This window comes from Myotis daubentonii, chromosome 4, assembly GCF_963259705.1.
Source record: "Myotis daubentonii chromosome 4, mMyoDau2.1, whole genome shotgun sequence".
Classification (NCBI taxonomy): domain Eukaryota; kingdom Metazoa; phylum Chordata; class Mammalia; order Chiroptera; family Vespertilionidae; genus Myotis; species Myotis daubentonii.
In genome coordinates, this window is record NC_081843.1 from 75,418,556 (window position 1) to 75,440,205 (window position 21,650).

Consider the following 21,650-nt stretch of genomic DNA (forward strand, 5'->3'; position numbering starts at 1 on the left):
TTTAAGGTATATGGAAAAGTTGTATACAACGATATCAGATAAAGCCTGATGTTTATGAGATCAAAGATATGCATTTGAGTTATTTTTCTCTGAAAGATAATCAGATCAGGCCTGCCTATATAGTTGCAGCAAAACCAGTCAGGGAAATTAGAGAATAGCTGAGAATATAATTTAGACAGGCCCATTGTATGAAATACGGTAATACTCAATGCTATAACATCATCATCATCTCAGTAGCTTAACAAAATAAAAGTTTACTTCTCATTCACACGAAGTCCAATTCCTGGTCAATAACAGCCTTCCATGTGATCATTCAGGGATCCAGGCTCCTTGTATCCTATGACTCTGTCTTCTTTTATAGCTTTGAAGTCCTCTGTTAGAACTTCAATATCTTGCCAGTAGATAAGAGAAGAAAGAGAAAGTATGGAGGATTACATGAGGGTTGGACATCTTTTCTATCCACACTCCTTCAATTAAAATTCAGTCACATGGCCTAACCTAACTGTAAGGGAGGGTGAAATGTAGTCTAACTGCATTCTCAGGGTGTAAAAGAAATGACTTTTGGTAAACACCACGCATTTCTGCCCTATCCTCTCAAATGAAACAACGGGACCAGGAAAAGTTTGGAGAACAAGAGGACATGCTGCTTTAGATACTGGAAGAAAATCCAATGTCATAGGAAGACCAACATATTCCACAGAAAACAGTGGAAGAAGCAGTTTTACAGGAGGTAGGAAAGTGTCCAGAGTAAGGAACAGAGTGACCGAAAACATATGAGCAAAAATGCTTAGAATTTTAGGCATGGAGGTAGGAGGAATTTGGGAATTTAGTGATCAATAGTAGAGCCCAAGTCACCGAATAGTATTTAGGAAGATGTGGGGTTAGGAGTGGCAATAAGAGTAGGATCAGGCAAGAGCGAGAGTGAAATAATCAAGAGATAGGAAGACTACAGAGAGGGGGCCTAGGCACAGCATAGAGAGTCAAGACAGTCTATTGGTGAGGCGACTCCTTGATGACCAGCATGTTGGACAAGAGCTGTTTCAATGTCTCCTGTCCAAGCTCAGGATTGACCCTGGAGTAGTGCAGAGCCTCCAGATAGGGGTCAGCTGTGAAAGAGGCTCTGGAGACCTGATAGGGCCTGACAAGACCCATCCTCAAATGTTCCCAGGAATATTACTTTGCTTCTCCATCACAGACAACAACCCTGACCAACCCTACCTTCCTCACAAATTGTTCTGGGATGAAAAGGAACAACTGAATCAGTACAAACCCTTCAGAGCACAAAGCAAATGCCCCACTAAGAGTATGGAGAACCTGGGATAGCATTTTTACTTAGAAGAAATAATAAAAATATAAAATAAAAATAAGAAAAATAACTGCTCATATGTGCAAGACATGGTTCTTGGGCTTTAGATATATTTATCCATTAATCTTAACAAAAATCTTTATTTGAAGGATATGTCTTTATTACTCAATTTATAGACTAAAAACTGAGCAACAGTCACTTATAAGTGACTTGCTCAAGTAAGAGTCAGAGCTGGGGTTCAAAAAGATCTGCCTCCAGAGTCAATAAGCTCAACCACGATGGATACTGCCTTTCTTAGAAAGTCAAATTTGGCCCAAATTTCATAAAATATTTCACCTGATTAATGGAGGTGGCATTGAAGACACATCCTTTAATTTAAGTCTCCCCCAGAAGTCTCATCTACCATTTTCTTTCCATAAAGTTGCCTCATCCTTTGGAATGAAGACAAGTCGTGGATCTCCCAAGAATGAGTCATGGACAGTTCCCTGGAGTGGCCACCTTCTCAAAGAATGCACACTATTAGGCAATAACAAGCTTTGAAATAAAGTATGTGCATATGAACGACCACAGAATGTCAAAGTTAGAAGGAAGCTTAGGGACCACAGTCCCACCATTTTAGTACAGAGAAGCTAGTAGCTTTCAAAATGTCCCTTAGGAATAAGAGCAGATTGTCCTAACTTACACAGTAAAATACTTGCCTCCTTACCTCAGAACATTTTCTCTATGCAGCATAAAGGGATCATGAGGGTTAAAAGTCAGAAACTTTTAATAGTGATATAAGTGACTGCATGGATTCTTAGGTTGCTAGCAGGACTGTGAAAAAGATAAAAGGGTTCAACTTCATGAATTTGTTTTCTATGAAATAAGGAATCCAACATCTTATGTAACTAATCAGGAGTTATATATCCATCCATTCAAGCATTTATTCTATCACCCCAGGCTTTGCCCCAGCATTTATCCATCCATCCATGCACTTATTCATTCATCCCAACCTTTATCCCAGCTTTATTCATCCATCCATCCAGCCATCCATTCAACCACCCATGCAGGTATTTATTCATTCATTTGCAAAAGTTTTCACTCATTACAAAATATCTACTGAGCCAAAATTTGAGCTAAATCCTGGGTTTGCTTTTTTTTTTTTTAAACAATTGCAATCAATGTTTTTCTTTCTGTTTTTCAGATTTCAGTATATGGGATTCCAGTACTTTCCATTATAAAATGAACTTTATAGTAAATATGTTCAGGAATCATAATAAGGCCATTATTTATGGCACACTTTGCAGATTGCATTCATTAACTCAAAGGAAAGAGGATATCACTTAGGAGTATTTCCTTTGTTGCTCAGGACCTTATTTTTGACCTTAAATGTTTTTTATAGGCCACATATCTAGTCTCAAGACAAATATGGACAAAGCTCAGTCAACAGTGAACTGCCTTCAGTACCAAAGAAGTACTCAGATTTCGTCAAGTTGTGTCTCTGAGAGCTGTACGGCCCTGTTGTCCTTGATGAAAAGTACTCCCCTGTGACAAAGACATGTATGCTCCATTTTCTTGGGGGACAGTGGAAAAGGGGTCTCTACATCCTGCTTCCCCGTTAGGACTATCAGTCAGTGTTATTTGTGCAAACACTGTAACGCACCTTCTACTCTAAATAATTCTACCCCAATAGCCAGGGCTCCACTAGTTCTAAAAGTCTAAAATGATTTTGTGCAGCATTTGGCTGTGTACCACATGAGAATGTTATTTTCTGATGATAATAAAGGAGGAGATGACTCAGAAAACAAAGCACAGTATCAAGGTGGCAACACCCCAAATGTATTTATTCACTTTTGTATTATGGATGGGAAAGGTTTTCCTTGCTACAAAGGTTTGTTAAAAACAAGTTGATGCAAATCAATATGTAGTAGCTACAACTATTATCTATTGTAAACAGAATAATAAGCAGAAAATAAAAACTGAAGCAACTACCTTGGTGTACACAGACATTCCATTGTTTTCTGTTATAGAACTGATATGAATGCCACCATTTTTATCTCTTTATAGTATTTTTCCTTGAGACACATTTTTTAAAATTGCACATTGCTTTGCACTTGTCTTACCAGTTCAGGTTTGTAGCATACCAAAGAATTACAGAAAACTGTTCTACTACCAAGGTGGGGGCCATGTGGTCATTTATATATTACAAATGAAAAAGAAACAAGGTACAAATACGTGTGTGTTTGAGAGAGAGAGAGAGAGAGAGAGAGAGAGAGAGAGAGAGAGAGAGAGAGAGAGAGAGAGAGAGAGAGGCTGTGAATACTGGCTGGTAGGAAAGGCTTTAAACTAGTGATCTTCGAAATCATATATAATACCTATTAAACACTCACTTTGCTAGCAGCATGTAAATCACTGGATGGTTATTCAAAGACCAGCCAAACAGAATTCCCGGATACTGTTTCCATTTGGGTTTTCCAGTTCGTATGGTTCCAGCTGGCGGTACTCAAAAGTCACACGGTTTATGTGTTTTCCGCTGGAGACCATGCGCACCACCGTGTTGTCGCAGCCAATTTTCATTTGGGCTATCATTCATGGAAAAAGACAAAGGTTTCCCGGCAAGTTAGAAACCACACAGCAAAACCACTTCTGTCAATAAGATCATTTAAAAACTCAAAGAAAGCGAGAGCTTGTATCTTCTTTTCATGGGCTCAAACCATGCCAGGAGGGGAAACGTTTTTGTTTTCATGTTTGTTAGAATACAGAATTAACTTCAGAATTGTGACACTGATCTCAGCGTTTCTCTTCATGTGCAAGAACACCGTTAGCCAAACAAATCTGGCTGCAGAGAGGCAAGAGGATGTTTCCTTGCGCTTTTCATATTCCACCTGCAAGGCTCTGGTGGTAAAGGCAGGGGCCTCTCCACACCAACCTTCACTCTAGTTCAGTGTTCTCAGCGGAGACAGTACTGCCTTCCAGAGTCAGGCTAGAAATTAGCAGGGGTAGTTTTTGGTTGTCGTAACATCTGGGGGTGCAAGTGATATTTAATGGGCAGGTTGGAGGCTAAATTGTAATGCTAAAACATTGATGTTGACCAAAAAGATCACCTGTTTATTATTTTCTGAGCCTAGGTAATAGTTGTTTTACATATAAACAAAAATATTTTGCATGATTTAGATAGACCACACTAAATATATTCATTTTTTCCCATTGTCCACCTACATTTTTCTGATTTTTTCCATTTCTCTCATTTGTCCCATTGTCCACCTACCTTTTTTCTCATTTTTCCATTTCTCTCTCATTTTTTTTCCTGTGCTTCATAGAAGGAATGACTATTGATAGCCTTACTTCTCTTAAATCCAATCTTATCCATTATCTGTATAAGCGCCTGACAATGTTTATATATCTTCTGGTACAGATGTACCTGAGTGGTTATATATTGAAACTCATCATTTTTATTAAAAATTACTTCTATTTTACTCTTCCAGCCTCAGGCTGGCTCCTGAGACAGGATTTATCTGCCCTATAATAATCCTTTCTGTTGTTTTAATCTACTTAATCTCCCTCCACCCACTTTGTCTCTGAGAAACACTAGCATTATTGTGCAACTGGTACTTGACAAACAGGTGCCTGATTTTAAATGAAATAAAGCTGCCAGACAGAGTTACGTATTGAGGTAAAAGTCCATTTGGAGACATTATCTTAATATAAGAACCAGGGAGTCTGCATTATGCTTCTACAAGGAGGCTCAAATTTAATTTTCCTTAAATGACTTGGAAGGTCATTCTTTTTCTGATCTTGCTCCGAACTTTAATCTACATAACATGCCCCATTTCCTTTAGTTCATGTGCATATTATTTATTTGACATAATTACTAAGAAAGTCCAATTGAAAGAGCAGGGTCCCTAATAGTTCTTCATTGTCTGAACAACTTAGGAGGGGCTCATGGAAACATGGTGAATGAAAGAAAAAAGTGAAGTTAAAATGAAACAATGAGTCACAGAATTCAAGCCTTCAAATTATCTTAAGACTAGTTTCAATCATCTGGATAATTTAGACAAAAGTGTTTTTTTGGCATTAGTCTTACCATTTTACCTAATTCAAATCATATAATTCAAGCACCAAAATTACTCTGGCCTCAATGATCTAAATTATATAAGGTATGGGTGTTTGATCATCTTTAATCTAATCCTCACACACATCTCCCACTGGCATGGAAGGACGCATTGCCTCAGGGAACACATGCAAAGGGCAAGAGAAGCGACTTGCACTGTCAGTTTAAACCAGAGCTCAAGGGTAAATTAGCATTAAATAACCCCTGTGTTTTCAGCAAAGTGAGTTCTTAGAAACCTCTTGCCTTTACCTTGATTATCAAGCTTGCCCCGGACCCAGTCCTGCCTTAAATCTCATCTGAAGCTCTTTTATACAGGAGTGAATGGGGGACGGTGGACACCACATGTTGGGCCTTAGTGGTTACCGATGCATATTAATTCTATTTCAGAGATGTTTTGTTTATTAAGGTCCCAGTATTAGCTCAGAGAGAAAAAATACTGGGGTGCAGACCTGGTTTTAATTAAACAGGCAACAGCTGATCAAAGGATGTCTGATTTACAGCTTCATCATCTAGCTGGTTAATGATCTGTGGTTACAAGAAAGGAAAGGGGCTATGATAAGAATTTGCCATGAGGTTAAAGACTGTTGCTGTTTCCCTCCTGTTTTACTTTTGTCTCTTTAAAGATAATCTCCAATTCCTTCCCAGTTTTACTTAGGGCCAATCTTAAACACGCATCCTTGTTACTTCATACGTTTCTCTCCCAGTGTCAGATACTTTGGTAATGCATTCTTCATAGTGTACATAGTCTTAAGTGTAAAATCCTCACTTGTGCACTTAATGTGCAAAATTGAAGATTTTTGGTGGGACTTGACTTCCCATATATAAGAAATGTTAGGTGTTTCATTTAAGGAAATAATCTTGATGGGCACATGAATAATGATCAAAGAAACATCTCACCAGGGCCTTGAAAGGGATAGCAGAGATCCGCTAAAGGCATCATCTTGGAAGGGTCCAATCCACTTCCTCCCAGTAGCTCCACAAAGTCTCCTTTCCCCCCACAGCCTGCTGCAGGTTTCTGAGAGAATAGCAACAGGGAAAGAGATATTTAAACCAACTATGGGACTCAAATCATTTGACCAATGGCAAGTTGGTGAATTCACTCAATCAGCCCTAGACATCCTAATAGTGCCATTTCATTCAACATTCAGGACTCTGAAATTAAAAGGCATTTACAATTTAAAAAAAATGATAAGAATTGCTTTTCTAAATCAGTTGAGTAATCATTTTTTAAAATGTGTGTGCATTTTAAAAATAAGTTCAAGGACTACAATGATGAAATGGGAATCTGTAAACTCCACATAAGATGTGTGAAAAAATGAAATCATTCAGACATACATACTAGAATATTTGAATTAGTGCATGCAGTCAGAGAGTTTTCATAAATAGGGCTTTCTTTCAACTCACCTCTTTTCCTTTTCTTTGTAAAGGACCTTTTCTGCTATTGGGACAATGTTTATCATTTCTACTGATAAGGATTTAGAATAAATTCAAATATGACCTGTGGGGCTCTGCACACCCTGGCCCTTCCCATCTCCCTGACATGTCTCATATCACTCCCCCCCATCTTTCCTCCTTTCCATTTCTGGAATCCAATAAGCTCATTCCTGCCTCTGGGCCTCTACACTACTGTTCTCTCTGTTCCTGGCTCTTCCTGTGGCTGCTGGCTCCCTCATCACTATCACTAAAGCCTTACTTTGTCTCCTTCTCAGAAGGTTTCTTTCCTGACCACCTTAGTATCTCAAGGAGCTCTCCACCCCTCCTTCTGCTCCCTTGTCCCAGTCACTATCCATCACAGCACTTCATTTCATTTTCCGTAAGGCACTCGCCACTAGCTGAACTATATGCAGTTTTGCCTGTCACATGCCACTAAAATGCAGGTTTCATGTGAGCAGCATCTATTTTGTTTGTTGTTAATTTACAGCATCTAGAATAGTGCCTTGAACATAGTGAGAACTCAAAAAAATATTTGGAAAAGAAAAAGATGCCTAGAAGAATGCAGACTTTATTTTTTTTTTTTTAAAGGAAACACCAAGATTACTCCTCATAGCCAAGAATAACTGAAGTGCAGATCTCCCAGTCTGGTATCACTCTTGCTGTCTTCTATACTGTACATCAGGAATGACATACGAACAATCTCAAGGCAATAGGCTATGTCATACATAGACACCCACTCGTTCTGGTCTTTATCAAAGAAATATTCTTCCACTAAAGTCGCCCTCCAGAAAAACAAACAAAAAAGCATTGGCCCACAAATTTAGGGCTTAGATATGTTCCTTTTATCAGTCCTAGTCCTACTTGGCTTTCCCTGAAATCTGTCTGATTAGGAGCTATGCCTGTCCTTGATGCCAGCAAGTACACGAGCTATCTTAACCTCAGCACAAGAGAAAGTAAAAGGAAACGAGGATGACTCAGAGGGAAGACGCTACCAGTGCAAGTAAATGTGGTCAAGCTCAGCATTTATCTTAAGATCCACTCAAAAGTTCATGGGAAAACAAGTTGATGGAGAATCTCAACTAATACCTGTTACAAAATGTACCGAATTAAATGTAATGCCAGAAAACTCTTCAAAACTTTACTGTATTTTGCAATATAAAAATCCAATTTCGCATTTTATGCTACACTTAGCATTTCTTCATAACACAGTCAATGAGATACTTCCTTCATGTCAAAAGAAAATTCCAATAGTCAGAAAAACAGCTGTGTAGATGACTCATACTAGGTTCTGCTAGGAGATAATTTTTTTTTAAAGAGGCAAGTACAAGAGAGTTCAATTGTAATTATATGCCACACATTTACCCATTGAAAACATTTCTTGCATCACAAGAAAAGTATTCAAGTAGCACAGGGGACACCTGAGTGTGCAACTTCCAGCTGAACAGGAATAGGAAAGGGTTTAGTTAAAGCAGGGGGGGGGGGGGGGCACACACCTGTGAGACTTTACAGTCAAACAGGGCAGACTACTCCAATTGCTAATGTCCGTGTTTACCCTGTATGAGTACTTTTGCTCTGACAAAGCTCTGGCTTTAGTAAATAATTTGAGAGCAAGTAAGCAACTCACCTTTAACTGCAGGCCATTTAAGTGTCCCAGGGTGAGATCAGATATTTTGATCATCACAGGATAAATTATGGAGAAGCTGCAGTTTCGATGCTGATGTGGAACCACCAGGGTGAACCTTCCATTTGGGGTCTGGGAAATGACGTTGCAGGCTTTGCAGGAAAAAAAAATCACATTCTCACTACTTGGTATGCTGGTTTTTATAGACATTTGCCTCATCCTTATTTTAGGCTCCTATTCATGGTCTAGGGCAGCGGTTCTCAACCTGTGGGTCGCGACCCCTTTGGCGGTCGAACGACCCTTTCACAGGGGTCGCCTAAGACCATCCTGCATATTAGATATTTACATTACGATTCATAACAGTAGCAACATTACAGTTATGAAGTAGCAATGAAAATAATTTTATGGTTGGGTCACAACATGAGGAACTGTATTGAAAGGGCCAGAAGGTTGAGAACCCTGGTCTAGGCCTTGCGGCTTGGAAGAGAGTACATTTCACAAAGGCAATTTGGAGGTGGGAAGGGTTTGGGGAAGCCACCAGGGATGCATGGATGAAGCCTTTGGGCTGCCAGGGGCTTCTAATATTAATCTCAGGGGGTTATCTTGTTTATATTCAGAAAACCTAAATTCATAACCAACCAAACAATACCAGCTGGAACACTTCAGTTAACTGGGGTCCAGGTTCAAGCTGGGAGTCTGGAAGAATCAAGACTTTCAAGCTGAGGCCAGAACTCAAACCCTACTCATTGAATTTGGGGCCAATGTTATCAACACTAATAAAAGAGAAAAATGGTAATTGGCGTACGAGCTACCCTTTTCATTGGCTAATCAGGGCTATATGCAAATTAACTGCCAACTAAGATTGGCAGTTAACTGCCAACTAAGATTGGCAGTTAACTGCCAACAAGATGGCGGTTAATTTGCATATGTAGGCACAATGCAGGGAGGCGAAAGGGAAAGCAGGAAGAAGCCCCCTGCCACTGACAGTGATCAGAAACCCATGGCCCCCTAGCCATGATCAGAGAATCAGGTGTCTTTTCCGCCCTGGCCAGTGATAGCAGGAAGTAGGGGTGGAGCCAGCGATGGGAGCTGGGCATGGTCGAAGCTGGCAGTCCCAGGAGCTAGGGGTCCCTTGCCTGGGCCTAAAGCGAAGCCCACGATCGTGGGGCCGCTGCAGTTGCAGGTCCCCGCTGCCCGGGCCGGATGCCTCAGCCAGAGGCATCCTGCAGGGGCAGGGGCGGAGCCCGCGCAATTGCGGCGCCCCCGCTGCCACTGCAGGTCCCCGCTGCCTGGGCCGGACGCCTAGGCCAGAGGCGTCAGGCCTGGGCAAGGGGCCGATCCTGCGATTGGAGGGTGATGGGGGTCAACGCCTGAGGGCTCCCAGTATGTGAGAGGGGGCAGGCTGGGCTGAGGGACACTCCTCCCCACACACACCCAGTGCACGAATTTCGTGCACCGGGCCCCTAGTTTTTTAAATAATAAAATAAATAAACAATAAAACAGTCATGAAATAGGCTGAGAAAAAATAGAAAGAAAGCAGGCTTACATCTGAATAAATATTTGCTGAGTGTTAAATGTTAAATTGACTAAAAGATAAATTTTAATGTTTGATTTACTCCCAAGAATTTTCTGAAATTTTTTGTTTTGTATCTCAAGTCTAGACTTATAAATTTATTCTTCTAGCTATGAAACTAGAAGCATGAGTTTATACCTTCCCCCCCCCCCCCCAAAAAAAAGTTTCTGACTTATCAGAACAGGTCAGAACTACCTCTTGCCTCCTTCCATATTTTTTAATTCCACTTAATTTCAAAAAGAACTGAAATTCCATGACAATTCTGGAAGGCTTCTGATTTATAACCAAACAAAATAGATGAGAAATATTTCATTTTTCCCCTCTAGGATTATTCTGCTCCGGTCCTCAGAAACAGCCTCTTTGGGGGGCTTCTTTCAAAATTAAAAAAACAACAACACAAAACAGTCAGTACAGATTCGGTCCATTCTTTGACCATAGGAAGTGGTAATACTAATACTATTGCATGCAACCAAAAATGAATAATAATTTCTCTTTTCCTGAATTAATTTTTTACTTTATTTTTATTGTTGATGCTATTGAAAATGTCCCCATTTCCCCCCTCTTTACCCACTTCCACCCAGCCCCCTCCCCCCTTCCCTTTGGCCATCACCATACTGTTGTCTGTGTCTGTGGGTTATATCTATGTTAGTTGGCTAATCCCTTCACCTTCTTTCATCCAATTAATTTTTGTTTTGTTTTAATGGGAGAAAAATAAGCAGATGAATGAACTCATTTTGATTAAGATAATGCATGTTAGGCCTGGACTGTTCAGCTTTTTAGCATCTATGGGCATATCCATCAGCAATGAACTAAATTACAGTGGGGGACGCTGAATCAGAAGGCAACTTTGAGGTGCTGGTCCAACCTTCTGCCCAGGCATGGAATCTGTCTGACACATCCCAGATACGCAGTCTTTCCACCTTTATATAAACATCTAAAACTGCAACTTCATATCTGATCCCTCAAGCTTATCCCAGATGAGTGGAATGATTTGGAGGGATTAAAGTTTGTCACTGAATGCATTGTACTTTAGGAGATTAGAATAAAATACTGAACAAAAAGATAGAATTCTACTCACCTTAAAGTAGTATCCTATCTAGACTGGGAAATGAATTAAAAACTGTGATTTGATTTTCATAATAATAAATAGAAAATATTCTTTTTGGCCATTTCTGATTACAAAAGAATTTCCATTTAAATCATTTTTCACTTCAAATGTCTTAAGTTTGTGCAATGATACTTTCTTTGAAAACCAGATTTGATCTACACCACCCCCCTCCCCCCCACCACCACTGCCTTCCACCTGAGAAGACAGAGAGCCCACTTACGAAAGAGGTTGGGAACTGTCCTGATGGTTAATGTGAACCCATTTCCTGGTTCATGGACCCGGAAGAAGATCATGGCCACGTTCTGGGAGGATCTGATGCTCCTTCGGCCAAGACCACTCTCACAGAAATCTATGTACCGCTCAGTTGTGGGGAGAGGGTGGTCCTGGGAACTGGGGAACTTCTCCCCTTTGAGAATCCAACCATCAAATACCTTCCAACAAAAACACACACAGAGGTGATCGCTCCCATCAATCCCTAAGTGACAGGTGTGGAACTGACAGCCTACACTCCTCTGCCCACTTGCTTTCCATCTGTATATATCTCCACTGAGAGGGTTATTTGCAAGTAATATTATTAATTATTTATTGCATTTTTTTCTCTATAAACCTTAAAGTTTCCAAAATAAGTAAACTTTATTATACTTCAGCCACCTTTGTATATCAAACTACAGAAGCACAAGTTGGGTTTCAGTTATTCTTTCTTTTCCTCATTGAAATATGAATAAAATATCTTTCTAAAAAACACAGCAGCAGGAAAAAAACTGAAGCTGCAACTTGACCTACCTGCCAACGGTTATGTATGCCCATTTTCCTCGTTGTTTTTTTTGTTTGTTTGTTTTACTTTATCAGATATTAAAATGCCAAGAACTACCTCAACACTCAGACAACAATGGCTGGTGTATAGCTTAGGACTTTTCCCCCTTCACTTGTTAAAGTTTGCAATTGGACAAAATTGACTTTACTCTTAAAAACACCACAGGTCTCCAATTTAATGAGTCCAGTCTCGTTCCCATTAGCAACACCAGCTGCAAATTACTTAAGTCCTCTTCTAAAGCGTTTTGAAACAAGGCACCATTTAAAAAATAATCCCAGTGCGCAGATTTTAGTCCTGCTCTTTTGAACTGGACTGGAGAACTCCATCAGCCATTCCCAGCTGACCTGCCTGGCTCATGGACAATGGCTGGGAGAGGCATGGAGCTTGTCCTCCCCTCCCACCGGCCTCAGACTAGATTCCCTCTCAGCATCCCTCCCAGCAGCCTGCGTCCTACGGCTTTGAAGACAGCCTTTAGGGGCCTGGGACATCTCCGGACCAGCAGGAGCAAAGCAGGCGCAGGTCTCAGACTTGGGGGGCCGGCCTCCGCTCAGCACCCGCCCTCTCGGGGGACCCGAGCGCTCGCGCTAGTTTGTACATCGGCCGAGATTGTAATACAGCCTTTAGCAACGGGAGTTCAAGTCTTTGGAAGCGTCGGCCCCAGGAGTACACAGGGGGGAATTTAAATCATTGCAGCCTCTGAGGCCCAGCCCTTCCTGGTGTGGGGCGAGGTCTTGGGGTGGAGAGGCGGTTCCTGTCCCAGCGGAGCCTCTAACTAAGAAGGTCACCGGCTCCCCAAACTCGGCTGCCCCACGACCGGCGCAGCAGCCCGCCCATTTCCCCTGCGCGCGGCGCCCGGTGCGGGCTGCTGGGTGGGGACACCTCACCTTCAGGAAGTCCCCGCCCTGGCAGTCAATGGAGACCCGGTCGTAGTAGATGGTGATGAACTCCTCCGGCTCGCTGATGAAGAAGGCAGCGCAGTGCAGCTGCGGCCGGTCGGCGGTGAAGGTGAACTGGCCCTGCAGGCTCAGCATGTCCAGGCACCCTGAGGGCGGGCAGGGCACGGGGCGCGGCGTCTCGGCTGCAGCCCCCGCGGCGCCAGCCCCCCGCAGCCCCTCCCGGCGCCCCGATTTCCAGGTTTGCAGCCCCCCCACGCCCGACTCCCAGCCGGACTCCCAGCCTCGCTGCGCGCTGCTCCGGCGCCCCAGGGCGCAACACCCGGTCCGCTGCGCTCCTCGTGGCGGCACCAAGCCTTCGCGATGGGAATCATGCCCTGGACAGCCCCTTCTCTGTGGTGCCGGGAGCCTCCTGCCCTGGCGGAGAGCCCACGCCTCCCCACATCCCGCTGCCTGCGAACCCAGCCGGGCTCCAGCCGGGCAGCCCCAACTCACGCAGAGCGCGGCGGTACAGCGGCTCCCCCGCCAGCTCCCGCTTCAGGTGGGCGCTGAGGAGCAGGAAAGGGTCGTGGTCCCCGGCTTCCCGCAGCTGGCAAGGAACATGGGTCAGTTGGGAAAAGTTGAAGGGGTGGGAAAGGGGGCCGGGAGCAGGGCACCCTCTCTGCCTTACAGCAAAGAGGATCAAGTGACGGGATTCTGTCCATCAGACCAGGGGACCGCAGGCGGCCAGGGGGAAGGAGGAAGAGGCAGGAGGGAAAGCCAGTCTGGGGAAAGGGCGGCACCAAGGATGGGGAAGAAAGAGCTAACCCAGTAAAGGCCAGCGCCTACGCAGCCTGCCTCCACCACCACCACCCCCCACCCCCGCCCCCCAGGGCAGGACACTCACCAGGGGAGGTGTGAGGGGTCAGCCAGGGGACCACTCACCTCCAGGTACCGGCTCTCCCCGCTCAGAGCCACCAGGAAGATCAGGATGAAGCGACAGCGGAGTTTGAAGGAAGGAGACATGCTGGTCCTGCCTCTGTCAGGAGCTGGTGTGCTCCACTCCACCCCTCGTCCGGCTGAGAGCTGGAAGCTGGCGGGGTCCCTGCCCCGGTCTCTTTTATAGAGCAGTGAGGAGGGAAGGCTGCCTGCTCCACTGATCTGCGCTCAGTAACCATGGGTTACCCTGTCTCGGTGACACTGCGTGGTGATGACGAGGGTCCAGCTCTCTCCCAAATTTTCAGAGTGGGCTAGCATTATTCAGCAAGCATGATTTCAGACTCTTCCAACTTACTGAACCCACGTGTGGGAGAAGCAATGAGGCCAGGAAAGAGAATAAGGGAGGGCATTTTGCTGGGCCTGGCAAATGCTGAATTCCCCTCTCCTGGGCGTACGCAGGGGATTTTTGGTTTTGCAAAGCAAGGTGACAAGGTTACACTCATGTATAAAATACCCAAACACATAATCACCTTATCATGCAGCCTTGCCTCGTAATCTTGGATGGACTCGTGCTGGAAATTGTCAGAAAATACAGTACTTACGCAATTGCTCATGCTTCTCAGGGAGAAACTCAAGGCGTTTTCAGCTCCAAAGAGAAGCAGGACAGACGCCGAAATCTGATTTTGCAGAATATTGCAATAATGTAATTCCAGCTTTCTTTCTGTCCCTTAGCCTTTGCTTTATCCTGGGCCAGTTTCTAGCATTCCCTTAATGGAAAGCTAGCTCTGGCGTCTGTGTGCTCCTGGATTTTAGCTGAGGAGCGGTCACTTAGCTTGAATGTATATACGGCAGACACTCCTGGGCCAGCTAACGCGGGCCAGGACACAGCACCTACTGAACCACTGAGAGAGGAAGTCATTCCATGTCACACCTTCAAATACCTGAATTACTTTAATGTTCATGTGGAAAGAACTGCCCAAAGCTTAATTATAACTGCTCATCAGCCAATGTACAGGGCGAAGCAAATGACTTAGAGATTCAGAAATAAGTTAAGAATAAGCTTATCTTTGCTAATTACACATGAAGAGAATTGCTTCTCTTTTATGTATAAAATTTTGGGAAATGTGGGGACATTCCACATTCACCTTTCTCACCCCTTTCCTAAAAACTTTCATGTTGCTTTACCACTGCCTGACAGAAAACACAACTACCATAGCTTGCATTGTTATGAAATTATTACAGATAACGAGACCATAACACAGGGTTTTAATGCAAGGAAATGGTTCTATTTTTAGTTTATGAATACTCAAAATTAAGCAATGATTTACCTAGTGGTGTCAGAACTTGATATTTTCATATTTAAGACAATTCTGAGCTCTGCAGGGGCTGCCCCTTAGCTATTTAAACAGGAGGCCTTCTTACCATAGTCCAACTCTGTAGTAGTCCTTAGACCACAGAGAGCATGAGAGGGAAGTTCCCCCAAAGGTCATGAACACTGGCCACCATGCCTCCCTCCCCATCCCAGGGTTGTACAGATGTCTAAATTTTAAAGAGTGAATAAAGAAACCCAAGAGGAATAAAAGAGGAAAAAAATAAATGGTTTAACCCCAACATACCAGGCCAGCTTCAAGTCTGTCTCCCAGCAGTCTGTTCCCAGAGGGAGGCTCAGGCACACTCATTCTGTAAGCCCTAGCCCAGTCTCCTTCCAACCTAGCGATGGCCTTGGCCAGCTCCCAGGATACTCAGCTTGGAGAACCCCATTTATCCCACTTTGGGGGGGTCTGACTTTGCTACATCACCACTGAGACATTCTTCTCCAACCTGCCCCTACACACACACACACACACACACACACACACACACACACACACACTCATGGACAACAATAATGTTCCTAATGTGCATTCATGATGCTCCCTCCGCAGGAACCACACACAGGAAGAGCTGGGATGAAGCAGGACAAACATAACCACAAATGGGCAACATCCTATGTTACCTAATAAGCCACAAGTATAGCAAAGGGATGTACTTTATTCCCACCAAATCCTATGTGGGGAAATTAATGTGTAATTTTCACTAGCTTGGCAAATATCTACTAAGCCAATGAGAACTGCATTGTGACTTTTATCTGGTTTTTGTTGGTTTGTTTGGTTTGGTTTGGCTTGGCTTTTAAGAGTAACTAAAGGATGAAAACTAGACTCTACAAGGGAAACTAAGAAGATAGAATTGGAAGACAAAAACAAGCCAGATAGCCATTCTCTATTAGCAAAGGCTTTAAAAATGGGTGACAACAATGGAAGAGTAATTTAGATTAGACAGAAGGAAAACGTTTCTGGATAATAAGTAGGTCTATGTCTGAGAACTGAATATAAATTGTTTTCATCCACTGATTTGGTCAAACAACTAGCTTAATATTTGAAAGCTATTTGTTCCATCAAATTGACTGGTTTTTTTGAAATATATTCTTAGTAAACTTAGAGTCCCCAATCTGCTGTTGGAATGACCTATATATTCACCTCCATTCTCTGCACGCATTTTAGTTTTTCTCTGTATTTTCGAAGACAACCTCTCCAATGCTGATTTAATGCAGTCCCTGATCATTGTTTTTTTTAGGTCTTAAACTATTGTCAGGCAGGGTTAAGACCTTCTTTTTGTTACCTAAGATGAAGACATTTTTTCTTTTGTAAAGCCCCAGTGCAAATTGTCACCTGTGTTAAACCTGAAGGTGGAGGTGGCCACACAATCTAGATCCATATATAATCCATGAACATGGGAGCGGGGCAAGTTTTAAACTGCTGAGCCTGAAGAGGCACAGGCAGAGAACTACTAAGTAGAACACTAGGTACTCTGTAGTCACCCAAGTGACCTATGATGTCATTGTGACAGCCAAGTGTAAGCTTATGGACAGAGGTGTCAGAAGCAGCAAGAACTACACAATCCCAAATCTCTTTCTATTTTAGAGTTGCTGCAAAGACCTTCTCAAAGAATTCCCTATCTGTAATAGTGAACTTTATCTTTCATTAATCACTTCAACAGAGAATACCACAATCCATGCTTTAGGAAACTTTCCTTTTCCCTTTGCTGCCTGATATGTTGAGGTGCTGGGAAATGGGACATCTGATTGAGTTCTTTAAGAAATAAATGAAGATGATTGAATAAAACTCATTTAGCCAACAGCAACAACAACTAACTTTCATTGGTTTTCAAAATGACTTGCTCTTTGAATGAATTTGGCTATTTTTTAATGCAACCCTTTTTAATAGGTTTAATTTCTTTTTCACATGAGTTTGGGATCAAGAAGGAAGAACCTAAACCAATACACTTGGGGAACCATTAGCCTTTGAATTAAACCCTCAAATGTCAGTGATTTTCAACCCAAATCCATTATCTTCTTTTGCTATGGTTAAGACGACCAGCAGTCCTAAACATTAGGACTTTGAGGGTAGCAAGTGACTGACAGCAAATCAGAAGTTAAGCGAAAAGGGGAAATATTATCAGGACACAGGGATACCTTCACCAATACATGGACAGAAATCAGGAAGCAGGGGCTAAAATCCTGCCTCCCTGTCTCTGTTCCAGGCTGCCTTCACCCCACATCTCAGTCTGTATGCCTGTAAATAAGCCACCAACAGATTCCTAAGCTTCACATGTCACAACTTGACAAATAAAAATACCCTGAACCAATATTCCCATAATCCCCAGTCCACAAAACTTTGTGGGAAAGACTTCAAAGCCAGGGGATAGGACCCTGTCACAACATGACTGTTCCCCTGACAGCCATATGGATGGAAAAAAGAGAAGCAATTTCCAGAAAAAGGGATGCTGGATTCACAAAATAATGGGTATCTTCAACAGAGTAAAAAAAAAAAAAAAAAGCAAAAGCAAAAGCCCTGGCTTAGTGGCCTCTTTGATCATAAGTTTTCTCACCTGTAAAATTATTTTTCTCACTGGGAATTTATTGTACGAATTAAATATTATATATCTCCTACATAGAGAATAGCCTTAAATGGTAGCTATTATTAAATTATGCCAATCATATTATGTCTTCATCACTAGGGTTTCCCTTCTAATGATGATTTTATAAGAGTGCATGCAAAGCATATGTTTTCATATTATTATTAAAATATAATGAATGGCTTCCAAGTAGAACATTAACAGACTTTAAAAGCCATAGTTAGAAAAAGAGAGAACTAAGTTAAAGTATAATTACAGAACTGCATTTCAAAAGGCTAGCTAGAAATGGATCCCATTAAAGATTATGTCCCTTAATGGATAGTGGCTTAGCTGCTTCAGAGAGAAAAGCTGAATGGAGAGAGCAGTAGAATTGAGAAGATTGAGGAAAGGGGAAAGTTGAAGTTATAAAGCAGAAACAGGAGATAATTAGGAACTGCTTGGAGAATAGCATTTTGAATCTATATCAAGGACTGTTGAATAACATCATCTGTTAAGGTGTGGGGACACTGAGAATAAGAAAGCAATGATTTGACAAGGTTTCCAAACAAACAATGGTGATGGGAGGAAAGACGAGATTAAAAGATCTGACCAGGTTATCACAGTGAGTCAGAAACAAAGTCTAGACTAAAGAGATCCCTCTATATTCAGCCAAGTAATCAATCCTTCAAAGACAACAGCCCTGGAAATTAACTTAAAAAAATATATTTTAGGTTTTAAAAAATTACCAAAGTAGGAGCAAAAAACGAGGTGGCGCTGGCCAAAGCAGGACGCATCACGAGCTGCAAAGGAGCTTGGGGTTGCTGTTTGTGCCATGGCTTCCTGACTTTGGAGTGACATTGTTATCTCAACTCCCTTCGGGCTGCCTCTAAATTATGCCATGACTAACATCGAGCTGGCGACCATAATGAAATGCCATTTAATAATCCTCACTGCCTGCATCAAGGGGAAAAGTACAGCCGGGCCAGAGCCGCTGGTGTTTGTCACTGGGCAGAGGTGACGTGTATCTGCACGTCACATCGGCCTCTCCTCTGACGGAAGAGAAATGAAGTGTGAAGAGTCTCATTTTAGTGTCTTAGAATAGATGTAAAGGAAAAAAGCCTGGCAGTTATGTGGAGTGACACGACAGCTCTAAATAAGGAAAGCAACAGGAAAAACTGCAAGCTAGGCAGTGGTTAGCTATCTGTGGTGCCTTCTTTGCTTACTTTTGTGGGACCCCTGTCACCAGCCAGCCTGCTTCCCCGTCTACCAATCAATCCTTCCTCCCTTCTTTCTTTCCTTCCTTCCTTCCTTCCTTCCTTCCTTCCTTCCTTCCTTCCTTCCTTCCTTCCTCAAGCTCTGAGCAACAGATTTAACTGCCCTATACTCATAGTATTTTATATATAGGGTGTCCCAAAATTCATGCAAGAAGTAATGTTGATAGAAAACACAGGTTTATAATTAAAAATTGTAAATTTTTTATTGATTCATAAAGTATACAGTTTAGGGTTATGTATGGAATAGCACATTGGGTAAATGGCCTCCACAGCTTTGCCGGCATATATGCAAAGCCGTGGTCTTCATTGGTCTTCATTGTCCCTGCTCCTGGGCCATAATTGGTACTTGGTAATGCTTATCAAATTGAAGAGATTGACATCAAAGGGCAACAGATATTAGAATCTGATTCAATAAACCAAGTAAAATTAGGCTTTTGTTGTTGTTGTTGTCGTTAATGCTCACGCAAAATTCAAATATTGCGTGAATTTTGGGACACCCTATATAAATTAGAGGCCTGGTACACGAAAATCATGCACTTGGGTGGTGGGGGAATTCCTCAGCCTGGCCTGCACCCTCTCACAGTCCAGGAGCCCTCAGGGGATGTCCAACTGCCAGCTTAGGCCATCAGTTGGACATCCGTAGCACTGCCGTGGAGGCAGGAGAGGCTCCCGCCACCACCACTGCGCTCGCCAGCCATGAGCCTGGCTCAGGACTTCTGGCTGAGTGGCGCTCCCCCTGTGGGAGCGCACTGACCACCAGAGGGTAGCTCCTGCATTGAGCACCTGCCCCCTGGTGATCAGTGCATGTTATAGCGACCAGTCATTCCGCCATTTGGAACAATTTGCACATTAGCCTTTTATTATATAGGATGCATGAAAAGCCTTTATTATATGTATTATAACTTTTAATGTGTCTGTCTTCAACCCTAAATGTAAACACATGGAAGTCTGGCCCTGCAGCTCACCCATCTCTAGCCTCCCATATAGCACACACACACCCCCGACACTACTAGGTGGTACCTAAAAGCAAATTGAATAGAGGGGCTTCTGCTCCTCCACCTAGTTATAAATTAAAGAACTGTCTCCACTAAAAATTTTCACCAGCTGACAACATCCAAAGATGTGGCACCAGCCAGGTAATGGGATTTGGGTGGTAAAACCTGAGGAAAGGGAAGAGCGGAGGTGCTGAAACTGATCCTTGAGTCAGCTCTAGAAGACCACAGTCAGCTGTTGGGTGGGGAGTAAGAAAGGTAAGAGGGAGCTGGAGGGACAGAGCTGGGACTCAGGTGGGGTAATTAGGGCACTTGCCTGGGGCACAAAAACTCAGTCATCAAGATAAATAATAGTATAATGCAATGTGTTATAAGGAAAATTAATGCAAAAAAAATCCATGATGAACAAAACATCAAAGTTTTAGGTAAAGACATCATTGGTCCTAGTGGCTTTTCCTGTTACCTCCGGCTTTATTCTGGCTCGACAGAGCACTGTGCAGGGAAATACACACAGGCAACAGTTCGTCCCTGCAGGAGTAACTAAGAGTTCTAGGGGTTTCATTCTGGTTTCCGTGAGTGAAAACAAAAGGGCTCTGGATTAGGTGTCCCAAGCCCTGGATCACGGACTGAGAGCGGTAAGTCATTCACGTCATTTGTAAGATGAGAGGGGTGAGTGTAGCTTTCAAGATCACAGCAGGAAACAGATGGTGGTGAGTTGTTTTTTTTTTAAAAAGACTCTATAGAGGTGTGGGCAGCATGCAGGGAAACCACAAGGGAGAGTGCAGTGTTCTAGGACTAAGAACAGAGAGGAAACGTGGTCCAGTCTCCTGGGCCAGAGGACCGGGAGAGGAGAGTGAGAAATGAATGGGGGGGGTCAATGGAAGCTGTCCAGCCCTGCGGGCTGTTGGGTCTCCAAGATCCTGTGGTGGTTTTAAAACTGGTCTGCAAATGTTTTGGCACTCTTCCCACAAAAAGTGAAGTCTCATTCCTTTTCCCTAAATCCTTTTCAAGAATGTGGCTTGATTTAGTGACATGCTTCTAATAAATTGGCCAAGTGACTCTGTAATTTCTGAGGCTAACTTAGAAAAAGGCCTGAGCTACCACGTGAGGAGTCCAGCTACCATGAAGCTGCCATGCTGGAGACCACGTAGACATTGAGGGAAGTGCCCAGCTGTGTCAGCCCCCAGATGTTTGGATCATCTGAGCCCAAGAACCAGGCACCTGAGTAAAGAAGCCCTTGAGGTGACCCCAGTTCCCAGCTCGCAGCTGATGGCAACATCATGAGAGACCCCAAGCCAGAACCACCCCACTGAGTACTGCCCAAAACCAACCTACAGGTACCACAAAAAAATAATAAGTGACTGTGGTTTTAAGTCACTAAGTTTTGGAGGGATGTGCTTTACAGGAACAAATAACTAATATAGGCCTGCCTTACTCTGTCCTGGCTATTACACTAGAATGCCACAGTCAGGGTGGCTTATAAACAATAGAAATTTATTTCTCACAGCTCTGGAGTCTGGAAGTCTAAGATCAAGGCTGATTCAACGTCTGGTGAGGTCCCACTTCCTGGTTCACAGACAGATGTTTTCTTCCTGTGTCCTCACATGGCGGCAGGGACTGGGGAGCTCTCTGGGGTCTTTTTTATAAGGGCACTAATTCCATTTATGAGGGCTTCACTCTCCTGACCTCATCAC

General features: G+C 43.1%; 1 protein-coding gene across 2 annotated transcripts; it reads right to left on the reverse strand.

Moving 5' to 3' along the window:
- Positions 1-233: 233 nt before the first annotated feature.
- Positions 234-17,619, reverse strand: CRHBP (corticotropin releasing hormone binding protein). 2 transcript variants are annotated; one of them, XR_009452651.1, is made up of 9 exons: positions 13,764-17,619; positions 13,335-13,428; positions 12,831-12,988; positions 11,353-11,563; positions 8,455-8,603; positions 6,294-6,411; positions 3,676-3,867; positions 2,013-2,119; positions 234-391 (listed from the first exon to the last, which is right to left on the reverse strand). XR_009452651.1 is itself a non-coding variant. In XM_059694279.1 (7 exons), exons 1-7 carry the CDS (start codon positions 13,842-13,844, stop codon positions 3,710-3,712), a joined length of 969 nt encoding a protein of 322 aa, XP_059550262.1. In that variant the 5' UTR covers positions 13,845-17,618; the 3' UTR covers positions 3,103-3,709. The 2 variants fall into 2 exon arrangements, 1 of the variants encoding a protein (XP_059550262.1); XM_059694279.1 differs by lacking the exons at positions 234-391; positions 2,013-2,119 and having other exon boundaries at positions 3,103-3,867; positions 13,764-17,618.
- Positions 17,620-21,650: the final 4,031 nt, after the last annotated feature.